Source organism: Meriones unguiculatus, chromosome 18 (assembly GCF_030254825.1).
Source record: "Meriones unguiculatus strain TT.TT164.6M chromosome 18, Bangor_MerUng_6.1, whole genome shotgun sequence".
NCBI lineage: Eukaryota > Metazoa > Chordata > Mammalia > Rodentia > Muridae > Meriones > Meriones unguiculatus.
In genome coordinates, this window is record NC_083365.1 from 29375503 (window position 1) to 29392069 (window position 16567).

The following is a 16567-nucleotide window of genomic DNA, read 5'->3' on the forward strand; positions in this document are numbered from 1 at the left end:
TTTTGATGAAAGCTTTTGTTATAGGTGTTAAATCATATTTCAAACTAATTTATATATTTTTGATTATTGGTATAGATCTTGCTCCCATATATGTCTTTAAGTTAGTTGCCATTTTATAGTAAAATTAGGTTTTCATAACTTAGAGATTGTCCTATTCTATTAATGCAATTATAATTTACAATCTTTTCCATTTCTTCCTTCAGGTAGCACTGCCAACAAAACCAATGGAAGGTCTGAATCAGTCTATGGTATCAGAGTTTGTGTTCCTGGGACTCACCAACTCTTGGGACATCCAATTATTCCTTTTTGTGTTCTCCTCTATATCTTATGTAGCAAGCATGACTGGAAACTCCTTCATTGTGTTCACTGTGGCATCTGACCCTCACTTACACTCTCCCATGTACTTTCTGTTGGCGAACCTATCGTTCATCGACTTAGGTGTTTCATCAGTTATTGCCCCCAAGATGATTTATGATCTGTTAAGAAAGCATAAAGTCATCTCCTTTAGAAGTTGTGTTACTCAAATCTTCTTCATTCACTTCATTGGTGGTGTGGAGATGGTTTTACTTATAGCCATGGCTTTTGACAGATATGTGGCCATATGTAAGCCTCTTCATTACCTGATTATTATGAGTCCATGGATGTGCATCTTGATTTCAGTAGCTTCCTGGGTCATTGGTCTTATGCATTCTCTAGTTCAACTGGCTTTTGTGGTAAACTTACCTTTCTGTGGACCAAATGTGTTGGACAGCTTCTACTGTGACTTTCCCAGGTTCATCAAACTAGCCTGTATAGACACAAAGAGATTGAAATTACTGGTGTCAGTCAATAGCGGATTCATGTCTGTGGGATCCTTCTTCATACTGATCATTTCCTATATTTTTATTATATTTACTGTTCAGAAACACTCTTCAAGTGGCTCCTCTAAGGCTCTGTCTACTCTTTCAGCTCATGTTACTGTGGTGGTCTTATTCTTTGGTCCTGTCATGTTCATCTATACATGGCCATCTTCTTACACACACCTGGATAAGTTTCTATCCATATTTGATGCAATTGTCACTCCCGTTCTTAACCCAGTGATCTATACATTTAGGAACCAAGAAATGAAAATGGCAATGAAGAGAGTATTTAACCAGATAATGGGTTATAAACAAATTATTAAACACCTGCACTCTGATCAGTCTTAACAGAATATAGGCATTCATTGTTAACCAACTTCAGAGAAAAATATTTCCTTTCCTGTTTTGATATGTTTATTTATATTCACATATATTCTTTTTTGTCTTATACTTAGTAAGGAATAACAATATCTCATGAAAAGGATTATTTCATTTATATTAAAGAAAGATAACAAATATGAATCCCTATAGAAAAATATTTCTCTGAAGAAAGCTCTTAGACATAGAATAGGGACTGTTGCTTTAAGGTCTTAAGGTAAAGGGATACTTTTTACTGTTTTTTTTTCAAATAATTTATTACTTTAAATTATGTGTATTTGTATGTTACATGTGCACATGTAAATTCAGATGCCTCAAAATACTCGCAAGCAGAATTCAAGAAATATCACAGATTATTAATCGAGACCCATTTAACTTCATTAATAAAGAAAAGAATCATTCAATATAATTTAATTACTGTTTTCATTACATAAATAGCTTCAAAGTCAACAATTGCATGATCATCTTTGTAAGTGCAGAGACAGCCTTTAACCAAATTCATCATTTCATGATAGAAGTTATGAATATGCTAGTGTTTGAAAGAAGATATCTTAACATAATAAAATCTGTGTTCTATAACTCCATTGCCAAAATCATGCTAAATGGAAAAAAAAATTGAAGCACTCTATTTAAAATTAGAAGAAAAAAATCTCTCTCTCTCTCTGCTGTTATTCAATATAGGAATTGAATTATTAGCTAGAACAATAAGAAAACGAAAAGTGCTAAAATGAACTTAAAACTCTGAGGATGTCAGAGGAAAATGTTGGTAGTTGTATTAGTTACTTTTGTGGTAGTGATAAATGCTTTGACCAATAAATTAATGGAAGAGTTCATTTTGGCTTATGGTTCCAGAGTGGATGTCCATAGAGCAAGGAAGATACTGAAGCAGGTGTTGCATCAGTAAGTTGTCTAATCTTGTTGCCAGTTACATACACAAAGAAGAGAATGCATCAGAAGTGGGGTGTGGCTATCAACTCAAAACTCACCTCCAAGAATGCACTTCTCAAGCAAAGGTCTATATCTCAAGAGTTCCGTAACTCCAAACAGTACCACCAACTGACCAAGTGTTCAAATACATGTGCCTAGGGGGGCATTTCTCATTCAAACCACCATAGTAATACAGTATAAAACACAGGTTAGGGAAATGTTTCCAGACTTTGATTACTCAGGAAGTAAAACCAACAATTGGCAAATAGGTCTTAATAAAATTAAATTTAAAAGCTTCACAACAGAGAGAATTTTTAGTTGAATGAAGAGATAGTCTACCACATAGAAGAAAATCTTTTTTAGTTATATAAGTGACAAAATATTACTATTTGAATTATCTAAAGACCTAAAATCTCTATGAAGAAAACAACCTAGTAAAAATGGCCTATAGAGCCAAACAGTTAGTTGTCCAAAGAGGAGTTTCAAATATTAGTAAATATTTTGGAACATATGGAGCCTGAACTAGCCATCTTCTGTAACCAGGCTAGGCTCCAAGTGGTGGAACTGGGAGAGCAACCCATCCACAAAACTTTAGATCCCTAGGGCAATGGCAGCTCAGAGCTCATGGAAGTAGCCAACCAATGAATGGTCTAACTTGACGCCTAAGCCAAAAACAAACAAACAAACAAACAACCCCCCCCAAACCAACCAAACAACCCAGAAAATCCTCGTGCCTAATACTACCTGGATATCCAGGAATGGGAAGATGGATGTCTCAAAAACATGGGCTAGAGCCAAACATGACTGATGAAAAAAAATCAATAAAATGATTCCTAATGATATTCTGCTATACTTATAGATTGGTACCTAGCCCAATAGTCATCAGAGAGGTTTCATCCAGCAGCTGATGGGAACAGACACAGAGACCCACAGCCAAACTTTTGGCAGTGATATGGGAACCCTGCAGAAGGTGGGGAAGAAGAAGTGTATGGTCCCGGGAGAGAAAGGATACCAGGAGAAGACAGTCCACAAAATCAACTAGGCAAAGCTTGTGCAGGATTACAGAGCCTGAACTGCTAACCACAGAGCTTGCATGAGTCTGTGTAAGGCCCTCTGCATACGCACTGTAGTTGTTTAGCTTGAGGTTTTTGTGGGACTTAACAGTATGGGTGGGGGATTTCTGACTCTTTTGCCTGCTTATGTAACCCCCTTCCTCTTACTGAGTTGCCTCTTCTAGCCTTAATATGAAGGTTTGTGCCTAGTCTTAAAGAATTTTATTATGACATGTGTGGTCAAATATTACTAGAAGGCCTGTGCCTTTCTAAAGGAAAACAGATGAGAAGTGGATCTGGGGGGAAAGGGAGGTGGGTGTGTGTGGCTGGAAGAAGGGAAGGCTGTGGTAAAGATGGATTGTATGAGAGAAGAATAAAAAAAGAAAAAACGCAAATGTTTTACAATGTTCAACATCATTAGCCATTAGGAAAATGAAAATTAGAACTACTTTGAGATTCCATCTCATTCAATTGGAATCTTTATCAACAAGTGACAACAACTGTTGGTGAGAATGTGAGGAAAGTGGAATCCATATTCACTTTTGTTGGGGTTATAGATGTAGTCATTATGGAAATCAGCATGGAGGTATCTAAAAAATACTGAATAGGGTCATAGTATTAGAAGGGACTATGCGCATGACTGGAGGAGAAAAGTAATAATCAATTTCAACCAGCAACAAAACCTGTGAGTTACAATAGCAACTTACTTGCAAGATATACTGTTGTTGATTATTAATATTTATATTGATTTATCTTTTAGTTAAACAGCAGCTATTCCTAAATCATCTGTATAACCAAATCACCACAAAGAGACTAGGATGTATTTAATTAACCTAGAGCACAATGCTGGGCAATGATTACTTCTTCCTAAGCATCCAAGCCCACAGAGTGTCTTCTCATTCAGATTTCCCACACTGTGCTTGCCTTTAGTCATATCTTATGTCTGGTTCATCTCTCCTTGTGGTTCCAAGTCCTCTCCTCTCCCATCTCTCTTCCCTGACCTCCTCTCACTCGCTTCTTTCTCCTCCTCTCCAGCCCAGGATGTCCTCTCCATTGCTCAGCACTGGCTGGTTGTTTTATTGGCAATACAGAGAACAAATGATAGCATGTTTACACAAACTTGAAGCAGGTGATGTTTGGAATAAGTATCACAATGTAATGTCTGTATTGAAACCAGATAGTGGGGTACATAAATAAGCATGTGAATGAACAAGGGTAAACTGTATACATTCCACAATAACATTATGCCAAACAACATACCAATTGCTGCTATATACCTAATATACCCAATAGTGACACAAATGTCATGGGACTAACCAACCACTATTTGATTGGATTTAAGATCTATTGCATGGGACCTATAACCTGACACTGTTAATTATGTCAAGAACCTGAGACTACATAAGCCATAGACCCTATAGAAAAATCCACTACTATTATTCTGCTGATAAAATGACTCTTAACAACATATCACTATACCCATAGATCAGTGCGTCACTGAACTCTCATCCACAAAACTTATTCTTGCAGTAGAGTGTAATTAACACAGATGCCCCCAACAGGACAATATGCAAACTGTGAGAGACTTTGGATAACCCATCCTTAAATAAGGTGATTGTATCATGTTGTTATAAACAATGATGAAAACCCCAACTGTTCTATTTTACTAGTAAAGAATCAGGAACCAGATGCTGGGGTGAAAACCTGCTAGATCAGAGAGGCAGAGGAAGGTTACCAGCTAACTTTTCTTCTCGGCTCAGTTTTGGATGGAAAAAAAAACCCAAAAGGCTCATTAGTATAACTGAAAGCCCAGAAGGAAAAATCCAAAAAGGCTTGCTAGCTCAAAGTTCAAAAAGCCAGGAATCTAAGGAGCTTAAGCCTAAGTTAAAGCCAGAGCCTGAGCTAAAGTTCTTTCTTCTTCTCTTAAATACCCCATTTCAACTCTTTAATCTGTCAACTGATTTCTAGCTCTGCCTCTTGACCTAGGGTTAACTTTATTAGATTGGTATACAGAGAGCTGTTGGATTAAAGGTATGTGCTAGGGCTGGGTGAACCACACGATAATCACCTGTTTACAATAAATAGAAAGTTCTTGGATTAAATGTGTGTGATAGGTCTCAATCAAACCAAACAATAAACAGAACAATTTACAGTTCACATGGGATCTGTAAATCATCTGTATAACCAAATCACCACAAAGAGACTAGGATGTATTTAATTAACCTAGAGCACAATGCTGGGCAATGATTACTTCTTCCTAAGCATCCAAGCCCACAGAGCGTCTTCTCATTCAGATTTCCCACACTGTGCTTGCCTTTAGTCATATCTTATGTCTGGTTCATCTCTCCTTGTGGTTCCAAGTCCTCTCCTCTCCCATCTCTCTTCCCTGACCTCCTCGTATCACAATAGTATCACACCTCTCTCGTCAAGGCTCAGAGATCTCAGTGAAAGAGAAGACAAAGATTATAAGAGCCAAAGGTGGTGGGTGACTCTGAGATATCAGTAGGGCTGATGGGCAAATTGTAGAGAAATGTTAATCAAGCAACATGGATGCTCTAATCACATGCAAACACCTTCTGGACTTGTGTGATCCACCTGGAATGCAGACATGCCACACACCTTTGATCTCTGCAGCTGGAATAAGACATGCTCTTCTGATTGAGGGACAAAGTGACAAGTCAGAGAAAGATTTGACAAAATATGGTATGTTAAACTGTGTACAAATTTTAACTTAAACAGAAGATGTGGAGGAATTTTAACCCAGCAACATGGATGCTTTGACAAGGGATCAAATCCAAAGAACTTCAAGGTCTATATGATCTATCTGGAATGAAGATGCACCTTGGAATATGGACCCACCCTTAGTACATACCTTTAATCACAATGTAGTTAAGGTTAGTTTGTAGAAGGAATTAGCTATGCTTGAAAGTGTTGTCGAATTGAGGAGAAGATAAAGTGACAAATCAAAGAAAGATCTGAAAAAACGAGTCAGAGATAGGATATGCCCGACTCAGAACAGAGAGGAAAGAGAGGTGACTCAACAGAACAGCATATAGCAGGTGAAGGTGCAGTTTTATCTGTACAGTTGTACAGAGACAGTTTTCAGAGAGGCAACAAACACAGATGAGGACAGAATGAACCAGAGAATGAAAATGAGCCAGAAGACTAGAACATTTTGCCAAACTTAGTATGAGGCCAAGCAGAACAATTCAGTCAGAAGCCAAGAGAAGCCTGTTAGAATGAGTTGGGTTGGAGAGGAGTTTTGATCCAGAACTGAGTTGAACCAGCCAGCCAGACTTCAGAAAGAACAAGAAAAGGTGAGCTTATTCAGCAGTAAGCCTCTGAGATGACAAATCTGGTGAATAAAAGTTACATTTATAGCAAACCATCAGAAAGAAGGAGAAATGGGTATAAGTTTCCACATCCAAGAAGCTATTTGCAATTGATAGCTATTGGGACAGGAAAAAGCAGTTTCCTTTTGTGGAGTAACACTGGGTATATTACCTCAGAGAAGGCTGAATGCTCAGAATTAGTTGTTTATACAAAACAGGATCCATGCTTTTGTTATTGTTTGTTTTTTTTTGTGTTTGTTTGTTTTGTTTTTCAATTTATTTTTCTTAAATTTATTTTACATTCCAAGGGTGCCCTCTCCCTACTCTTCTCTCAGTTCCTTCCTTCTCCCCTTAACCCTTCATCACTCCTTTTCCCCCCGAAAAGGGGGGATCCCCTCCCCCATATCAGCCTTTCCCAGCACATCAAGTCACATGGACTGAGCATATCTTTATCCTCTTGAAAGGGTTAGGCTAACTTTGCAACCTATATATCTTCTAAATCCTATAGTTTTGAGTTTTAGGTCCAGGTTAAGCTAAAGCCTGTTAGTACCTTTCCAGAGAATGGAGGAATGTGACCCTATCTGTGAGGACAGATATGAAAAAAAGCAAGCAAGCAATGACCTTTACTCAGCAAAAAGAACGACCAGACCCTGTATTTAAGATAGTGTTTCTTAGCAACGAACCCAGATTGCTTCAATCCTTTTTCTGAGTAGCTCCTGACCTCCAGCCAAATCTTCAAGGATGAGCTAACCACCCCACGTTCAATTGCAGCTGCATCCACACTTGGCAGGACTGGCCAAGCTTGAGCACCTAAGACTAACCAATTATCTTACTTTATAGCTTCCTCATCCAATCCTAAATTGCCAAAACTGCAACTTCAAATTTCCCACAATTTTTCTCTCTGAGGCCAGGAAAAGAAGCCACACCAGGGGGAAGTTAACAAAATGCAGGCAATAGAGTCCATGTTAGAAACAACCATCCCTGCCCCTCCAGGTAACCTATATGAAGACCAAGCAGCCTGTTGGCTAAATAAGTGCAGGGGGGCTAGCTCCAGATCATGCATGCTCTTTAGTTGATGTCTCAGTCTCTGAAAAACACATGGAACTGGGTTAGTTGACGCTGTTGGTCTTGTGAGGTTCCTGTCCCCTCCAGATTCTTCCATCTTTCTCCCAACACACCCATAGGACCCCTGGAGCTACAAGTCCCAGCATCTGTCCTGATCCACTGCTGGCTGGAGTCTCCCAGACTACAGTCAAGTTAGGCTCCTGTCTGCAAGTATAACTTGAGACAGGTCTCAGGTTGGGCCAATTATTGGTTGTATTTTCCCTCAGTGTTTGTTCCCTCCTTATCCCTGCACTTCTTGTAGGCTGAGTAATTTTTGGATCACAGGTGTTGTTGGTTGGACGTTGTTCCCCTCTTTCCACTGTAAGACCTGGGGTCTCACAGCTCAGGAGTTCAATCGTGCCCTTCCCAGAAACTCCCCCAGACCAAGACTCATTGCAAAAGCAAGAGGTTTATTAACCATTGTACAACGGGGTCACCCTTGCTGGTCAGCAAAGAGTGGCACCGGGAGACAAAGGCCTTTAGGTTTTTAAAAGAAAAATTGCGGGAGATTTGAAGTTTTAGTTTTGGCAATTTAGGATTGGATGAGGAAGCTATAAAGTAAGATAATTGGTTAGTCTTAGGTGTTCAAGATTGGCCAGTCCTGCCAAGTGTGGATGCAGCTGCAATTGAACGTGGGGGTGGTTAGCTCATCCTTGAAAATTAGGGCTGCTGGCTCTTGGCTGGAGGTCAAAAGCTAATCAGAAGAAGTCTAGGTTCGTTGCTAAGAAACGCTATCTCAAGGACAAGGGTCTGGTCCTTCTTTTGGTGAGTGAAGGTCATTGTTTGCTTACCCTTTTTTTATATCTGTCCTCACGGATAGGGTCACATTTCTTCACTCTCTGGAAAGGTACTAAGAGGCTTTAGCTTAACCTGGACCTAAAACTCAAAACTATAGGCTTTAGAAGACATATAGGTTACAAAGTTAGCCTAACCCTTTCATTTCCCCCTTCTCCTTGTAACTGCTTCAATCATGAAGCAGCTGCAGAGTGAGAATTTTATCTTAAGAATTTTTTTTCTTTTGACTCAACATTTCAGCCTGTAGAATGGGACAATGGGCCGATGATCCGTCTTCATGCTGATGATTGGATCGTTGATATCTCAGTTTGAAAGAGGCTGAAATGCTGGTCAAAAGTTGGGGAGAGTACATGGGTAAAGATTACTAGGAGCCAGTCAAAGGTTGGTCAATGAGGCAGTCCTTAACAGTCTCTGGTTAGTTGATCCAATTGAAGAGACAGGGAGCAGTCATGTCAGCTTCCAACAAGTCCAGATTTCAGCTTGCAGCCCAGAGTCAACCAGGTGAAAATCTGCTGAGACAAATTCAGACTAGAGACAGAAGTTAAGATTTGTCTGTTAAATGGAAAAAGTGAGGAATCCCAACACCAGGGAAAAACTCTTCTGGGATCCATTTGAGCTATGCCAGATCTAGGTCTCATGACCTTTTGATTTTTTATAAACTCATATAAATTTTTGGTACACAAAAGGAAACTCAGAAAAGTAACATATCAGCAAATCTAATACAGCAACATTTTGAGAGTAACAGATAAAAACTATATCCAACAGAATTGGTACCAGTCAGCTGTTTGTTTCATATCTTTTATAAACAACTTAAGTGTGTCCATGTGGCAGCCTTTTTGGAGTTAACGGCATCTGAGCAGCGGAACTCAGCTTCTTGGCTATTTTTTAAAGTCCAGTCTCTCACAGACTGACCTTGGTGGTCTTACAATGGACTGCTCTGACCCTGAGAAACTCCGTGCAACCATAGTAACCAGACAGCAGGCTCTGTGCAACCTTGAGTAAACCCTCCTATATTTTGGCTAAGTAAAATTGCCTGCATGAGAAACTGCTTGTACTTTTTTTTTTACTTAAGTGTTAACCTGACGTCCATTAAATTGACACTTTGATCAGTATGTAGACCAACATTTTTTAGATTTTTATAACCTGAACTCCTATATCCTCAGACCCTATATAAACCTTATATTTTTTTTATTTAACTATTAATATAAGACATTGGCAACTGATGTAAAGTCTGTGAGCAGGGCAAACCTGTTTTTTTTTTTTTTTTTATAAAAAAGATATAGTACCCAGTAGTTTTAACTAACTAATGAACTGTCCAATGAGCTGATAGTGAACCTAACTGTCTGCTCTTTAACTGCCAAGTTACTGTTAACTAAGCCTAGCCTTTCAGCCTAGCTGTCAATGTGATCAGAGACCTGAGAAGGATAAATTATGAGCTAAGTAAATGTATCGATCAAAATGACAGAGATGACTAGTTAGTCCATCACCTAGGCAGTGTCCCTTGCTCCTGTGGTCTCCTGGCTTTCTGAGCAGAGGCAGTCCAGCCATCAGGCATAGAGGATGAGAAACTGCTGCTGTGGAAAGAGGAACAGGAGAGATTGACCTCACCTTGCCTCTCACAATGTGAGACAATGGCTCTTCAGGTGTCCCCGGCTTTGTCCACAGTTTAGGCTGGGCCCTAGCAGTGGGCCAGTTGGGGCAGTATTTCCCAGTGGTTAGCATACCACAATCCAGACTTGCAGTCATCTGTCGTTGTCCAAATCTTCTCGGAGACCTTGGGGAGCTACTCCCAGGATTTTGGGACTTTCTGTCACAATAAACTTACATATGTTAAAATGCCATATTCATCAGATCTCTGATAAGCTTGAGGGCCAGCATATCTGAGTTACTCTTTGTTTTTATCATCTGTTTTAAACTGTGTCCTATAAAACAGAATGCTATTTAATCTAGTTCTAGCATATTTTTGAGATGCATGTTTTAGAACTATATATTTTAAGACAAATAGGCAAACTTTATAGTTACCCATCCTAGGCTTAACCTTAAAAAAAAAAGCCCTATACAAAGACACTAGGTAGAGCTCAACATCTTAACCAACTGCAGTCGTTAGCATAGCTTTAAGTCTGCTCTTTCTGAACTAAAATTAAAGCAAACATTTTAATCAGATACAGTTTATAGAGGGGCTAGCAAATCTTGCTGATCCTACCACTTTGTATTAAAATTCAACAGTAAAAAGCTTTGCACTTAACACTAATCAGAGGACTGAACATAACTGAGAGACCTAAACAAAGTGGTGGTAAACTCATGTCTCCACCCTCTTTATCTCTGAACCAGCATGGCGGCTGGCCACGTGTAACTGAACTCAGCTGGAAGTCCTAAACAATTATGGCAGCAAAACTACAGCTTCATGTGCTCTCTATCTCTGAACCATCATGGCAGCTAGCCATGTGTTAGCACAGGCTGTGACTGACAATACCAAAAATAGCCATTAGGTGCTGTTGATGACACAGCAAACACTGTGGAGCATCCATAATCCCCCACAAACAAAAGTTTTAACATAGTGATCAAATAAGTTTTAGAACCAACTGCATAACAGAACAGTACAGAACACTTTTAAACTATGAATTATTTTAGCCATACCAAACCTATCAGCCAGAATTTTTTTCCCCTTAAAAGAGCATAAAAAAACATTTTGCAATGAAGAATCACCAGCCTTTTAAATGAATTATAACATATTTAAATACAGTTGTTTTTTTTTTTTTTAATCATATTAACTCTCAGGCTTTATATAATACATCCACTAACCTTCTGCAACATCCTATATACCTTCAGGTTTCTAGCTTTCTTTTTCTGGCTCAACCGACATTTTTGTTTTAGACAAGCTATTTATTTATTTTTTTAATATCTCTTGCTCACTCTCTCTTTTTTTTTAGATAACAGAAAACCCATTAATTTTTTTTCCCAAGGGTTGGGAAATTGTTTTAAGTTCGTTGTTGGACTGCCCAAGAGTTATTGCTTAAAAAATCTGATAAACTGTAAATGTTTTATCCTCTTAAACATCTAAACAATTTTTAAAACTCGTCTCTGCAATATCAAAGCAAAGTATCTTTTTTAGGAGTGAATTTACAAAGCATAACCATAATTTTAAAAGTCGAAACCAGATTTTAAGACCAAAATTTATCAGTGAAAACAACCCAATCTTCAGAACCAATATCAACTTAGAATAAGACTTTCTTCTTATCCTAAAAGGAAATAAAATCATTTTGATTCAGAGATTTTGCAACCTTTGTTTTTTTTCCTGAGCCACACCATGTGGCAATTTACATTGTTGTTATTTAAACATATGCATTTATAGACCCTACAAACACATAGGCACATATACGTGTTTAAAACAAGAATTTGAATTTAACCTTAAAACATACCCAATTATTTTTTTATCATATCTACCATTGAAGACCAGTTGAAAACAATCGTATAATGGCCATATATTTAAACAGACAGACTCAGCTGTAATTCTAAACATTACAGCAAGTGCAGTTTTTTTTTTTTTTTCTAAATTACTGTTTGATCTGTAAGTTGCAAGCCCCCTAGGTGGGAGGAGAGAAGAGAGGAGCAAGAGGGCGTGGTGAGCTCTTGCTGCTCACTTCCCTGCTAAGCTGGCATGAAGGCAAGGGGGAGGAGTTTTTCCTCACTCTCGGCAGCCAGAGCAGCTCCTATCATGGAGCAGCTACGGTGCCAATCCCCGCCTAGCCATGTCTAAGGACTTCTACCCAGCAAGTCCATGAGCCTTGCCTGCTCCCTTGGCTCCCTTGTGAGCTCTACTGTAGCTTACCTCCCCCGCAGGTCCTGAACCTGCTTCCTGGCTGGGCCGCTCCCCTCCCCCGTGCTCTTTGGCTGTCCATCGCAACAAGGGGCCACATCAAGCCCATGCCCTGCTGGGTGTGCATTGTTATTCCACAGACACTCAAATGCCTGAGCACAGCCTGCCCAAGCTCCAGCCCCAGCTCCACATGTCTCCCCAGCCACCCGAAAGCACTCCCTCCTTGGCTCCCTTGAGAGGGAGAGCACACTGCTTGGTGTCCTGCCATGCAGCCATGTGCACTCCCGGGCCAAGTTCTAATTTTAATTATCCTCTGTCCAAATTTTTATCAGTCCAAGTCTACAAAGAAACAGACACAGAAAAATACATACATACATGAGAAACACAGGATTTAGATTGCTGGGGGAGCAGAATCTCTCTGCTCCTCCCTGTTCACAGAAAGGAGCAAGCTGAGTGTCCTACAGGATGTCCCATGGACTTGGCATTAATGACATGTCTGTCTGCCTTAATGAAACCGTTCCAGGCAAGTGGCCTCAAACCACTCAGGGGACTCGAACCCCTTCTACAGATGCTCTCAAGCTAGACCATCTCCCTGTCAAAAGAGTCAGAGAGGCAACAACAACAGAAACACAAAGAATCAGGCAAGTAATCAAACAAGGACACCCTTGTGAGTGGTACCACAGTGCTCTGATAGAATGGCTGCCTGGTGGCGGTCGTTCTCTACGAAAATCAGACGGGAGGAGGACCGTTTCAGATCCAACCTCCCAAACGGAAAGTGGGTGTCCCCAGTTCCAAGTCAAGCGATATTCTGACACGTCTGTCAATCGCAATGACTGATCAGATGACCAAAAAGGTCCAGATAGGCGCCTAAACTGAAACAGATTGGTACCATAGAAATCTAATTGAGAGGCTGCCTCATGGCAGCCATCTCTGACAAGAAACAGATTGGTAAGACAGAAACAGACTAACCTGTTCTGAGCTCGACCTCCGAGTTCAGTCTGATGAGGGTTGGGGAAGGGGCACGCCCTTTCCCGGCCAAAAGCACCAAAAATGTAAGACCTGGGGTCTCACAGCTCAGGAGTTCAATCGCGCCCTTCCCAGAAATTCCCCCAGACCAAGACTCGTTGCAAAAGCAAGAGGTTTATTAACCATTGTACAACGGGGTCACCCTTGCTGGTCAGGAAAGAGTGGCACCGGGAGACAAAGGCCTTTAGGTTTTTAAAAGAAAAATTGCGGGAGATTTGAAGTTCTAGTTTTGGCAATTTAGGATTGGATGAGGAAGCTATAAAGTAAGATAATTGGTTAGTCTTAGGTGTTCAAGATTGGCCAGTCCTGCCAAGTGTGGATGCAGCTGCAATTGAACGTGGGGGTGGTTAGCTCATCCTTGGAAAATTAGGGCTGCTGGCTCTTGGCTGGAGGTCAAAAGCTAATCAGAAGAAGTCTAGGTTCGTTGCTAAGAAACGCTATCTCAAGGACAAGGGTCTGGTCCTTCTTTTGGTGAGTGAAGGTCATTGTTTGCTTACCCTTTTTTTATATCTGTCCTCACGGATAGGGTCACATTTCTTCACTCTCTGGAAAGGTACTAAGAGGCTTTAGCTTAACCTGGACCTAAAACTCAAAACTATAGGCTTTAGAAGACATATAGGTTACAAAGTTAGCCTAACCCTTTCACCACTAGTTCTGCCTGGCTAGGAGGTGGTCACTTCAGTCTTCATGCCTCCCATCCTCCATTAGAAGTCTCAGCTAGAGTCACACTCGTGTCCTCCCAGGAGCCTACCCTGTCCCAAGCCTCCAGCTTGACAAAGAGATGCTCTCCCTCAGTTTCCTTTCTTGTTCCTAGCCCTTTCATCTCCCCAACCCTATTCTCCCCACATTTGATCCTTAGCCTTTTCCTTCCCCATTCCATCTCCTGTCCAGTTTTCTCTCTTCATCCACTTCTCCTGTCTATTCTACTTCCCCTTCTGAGTGACATATTGGCCATCTGCCTTAGGCCCTTTTGGAGAGCTGCTTGTTTGTCAGGCTGCTTTGTTATTGATTCTCAGTGAAAAACATGTTTTCACCCTGGCCTTCTCTTGGAGGCAGGAATAGTCAGGATGTTTTGCCAAGTCCATTTCCTTTTGTTTGTGTGAGGATCACACAGACAGGTGGTTGAGGTAAACTAGTTTGACTTCTTGATGAACCACTTCCTTGTGTCAAGATGCTTTGCTCTGACTATAAAAGGAATTGTGGAATAAACCAGGTGTGACAGTTTCTACTGGTGGTCCTCTTGTTCTTGTGTGTAGTGTCTTATTTTATTCAATCCTTATTCCCTACTCAGGAACTGTTTGACTCTGCAGGCTCTCCTTGTTACTCAGCTTCTTTGGGTCTATGATTTGTAGTATGGTTATACTGTATTATAGGTCTAATATCTGCTCATAAGTGAGTACATACTATGTGTGTCTTTCTGGGTCTGAGTTACTCACTGCAGATGATCTGTTCTAGTTCCATCCGATTGCTAGCAAATTTTGATTTCTTTGTTTTTCAAAGCTGAGTAGTATTCCATTTTGTAAATAAATGTACCACAATTCCTGTATCCATTCTTTGGTTGAGGGACATCTAGGTTGTTTTCAGTTTCTGCCTATTAAGAATAAAGCCACTATGAACATACCTGAGCAAATGTCCTTGTATAACGGAGCATCTTTTGATTATATGCCCAGGAGTGGTATAGCTGGGTCTTGTGGTAGAACTATTCCCAATTTTCTGAGAAAACACCAGATTGATTTCCAGAGAGGCTGTAAAAGTTTGTACTCCCATCAGCAATAGAGGAGTGTTTTCCTTTCTCCACATCCTCATCAGCATCTGTCTTCAAATGAGTTTTTGATCTTAGCCATTCTGACTGGTGTAAGATGGAATCTTAGAGTCGTTTTGATTTGCAATTCTCAATGTCCTCAATGAGTTGAGGACATTGAGCATTTCCTTAAGTGCTTCTCAGCTATTCATAATTCCTCTGTTGTGAATTCTCCATTTAGCTCTGTACTCCATCTTTAATTGTATTACTCAATTTGTTGAATTTAATTTGTTAAGTTCTTGGTATATTTTAGATATCAGCCTTCTGATGTAGGGTTGATAAAAATCTTTTCTCAACCTGTAGGCAGTGGTTTTGTTCTATTGTCAGTGTCCTTTGAATTACAGAAATGTCTCAGTTTCATGAGACTCCATTTATTAATTGTTAATCTCAGAACCTGTACTGTTGGAGTTCTGTTCAGGAAGCTGTCTCCTATGTCAGTGGGTTGCAGACTTTTCTCCATTTTATCTTCTAATAGGTTTAGAGCATCTGGCTTTATGTCAAGGTATTTGATCCCCTTAGACTTGAGTTTTGTGCAGGGTGATAAATATGGTCTATTTGGATTTTTCTACATGCAGATACCCAGGTAGATCAGTACTATTTGTTGAAGACTCTTTCTTTTTTCTATGGTATGGTTTTGGCTTCTTTGTAAAAAATCAAGTGCCCTAAGAGTGTGGGTTTATTTGTGGGCCTTTAGTTCTGTTCTGTTGATCCATAAGTCTGTTTCTATGCCAGTACCATGCAGTTTTTAGTACTGTTGCTCTATAGAACAGCTTGAGATCAGGGATGTTCGATACTGCCAGAAGTTCTAATATTATGCAGAATTGTTGTAGCCATCCTGGGTTTTTTAGTTTTCATACGAAGTTAATGGTTGTTCTTTCTAGGTCTGTTAAGAATTATGTTGGAAGTTTATAGGAACTGCATTGAATCTGTAGATGGCTTTTGGCAGGATAGCCATTTTTATTATTTTAATTCTACTGATCCATGAGCATGTGAGATCTCTCCAGCTTCTAAAATCTTCAATTTCTTTCTTCAAAGACTTGAAGTTCTTGTCATCTATGTCTTTTCCTTTCTTAGTTTAAGTTACACCAAGAAATTCTATATTATTTGTTGCTATTGTGAAGGGCGTTATTTCTCAGCCCTTTTGTCGCTTGTATATAAGAGGGCTACTGACTTTTCTGAGTTAATATTGTATCCTCACTTTGCTGAAGGTGTTTATCAGCTGTGGGAGTTCTCTATAGAATCTTGGGAGTCACTTATGTATACTATCATCTCATCTGTGAAAAGCAACACTTTGACTTCTCTATCCCCTTGATCTCATCATTTACTTGTCTTTTTGTTCTAGCTAGAATGTCAAGTACTATACTGAAGAGATATAGTGAGAGTGGCCAGCCTTGTGTTGTCCTTGATTTTAATGGGAATGCTTTAACTTTCTTTCCTTTTAACTTGATGTTGGTTGTTGGTTTGCTGTATTTTGCCTTTATTGTACTTAGTTATGT

At 39.8% G+C, this 16567-nt stretch overlaps 1 protein-coding gene across 1 annotated transcript; it reads left to right on the forward strand.

The window, feature by feature from the left end:
• Positions 1–221: 221 nt before the first annotated feature.
• On the forward strand, positions 222–1187 carry LOC110564870 (olfactory receptor 4F21-like). Its single transcript, XM_021662404.1, has one exon. The coding sequence runs from the start codon at positions 225–227 to the stop codon at positions 1185–1187; it is 963 nt and encodes a 320-aa protein (XP_021518079.1). The 5' UTR covers positions 222–224.
• The last annotated feature ends 15380 nt before the right edge of the window (positions 1188–16567 follow it).

What these genes read in the sequence shown, in the direction of transcription:
- LOC110564870 (XM_021662404.1), top strand. Translation starts at nt 225, where the DNA reads ATGGAAGGTCTGAATCAGTCTATGGTATCAGAGTTTGTGTTCCTGGGA.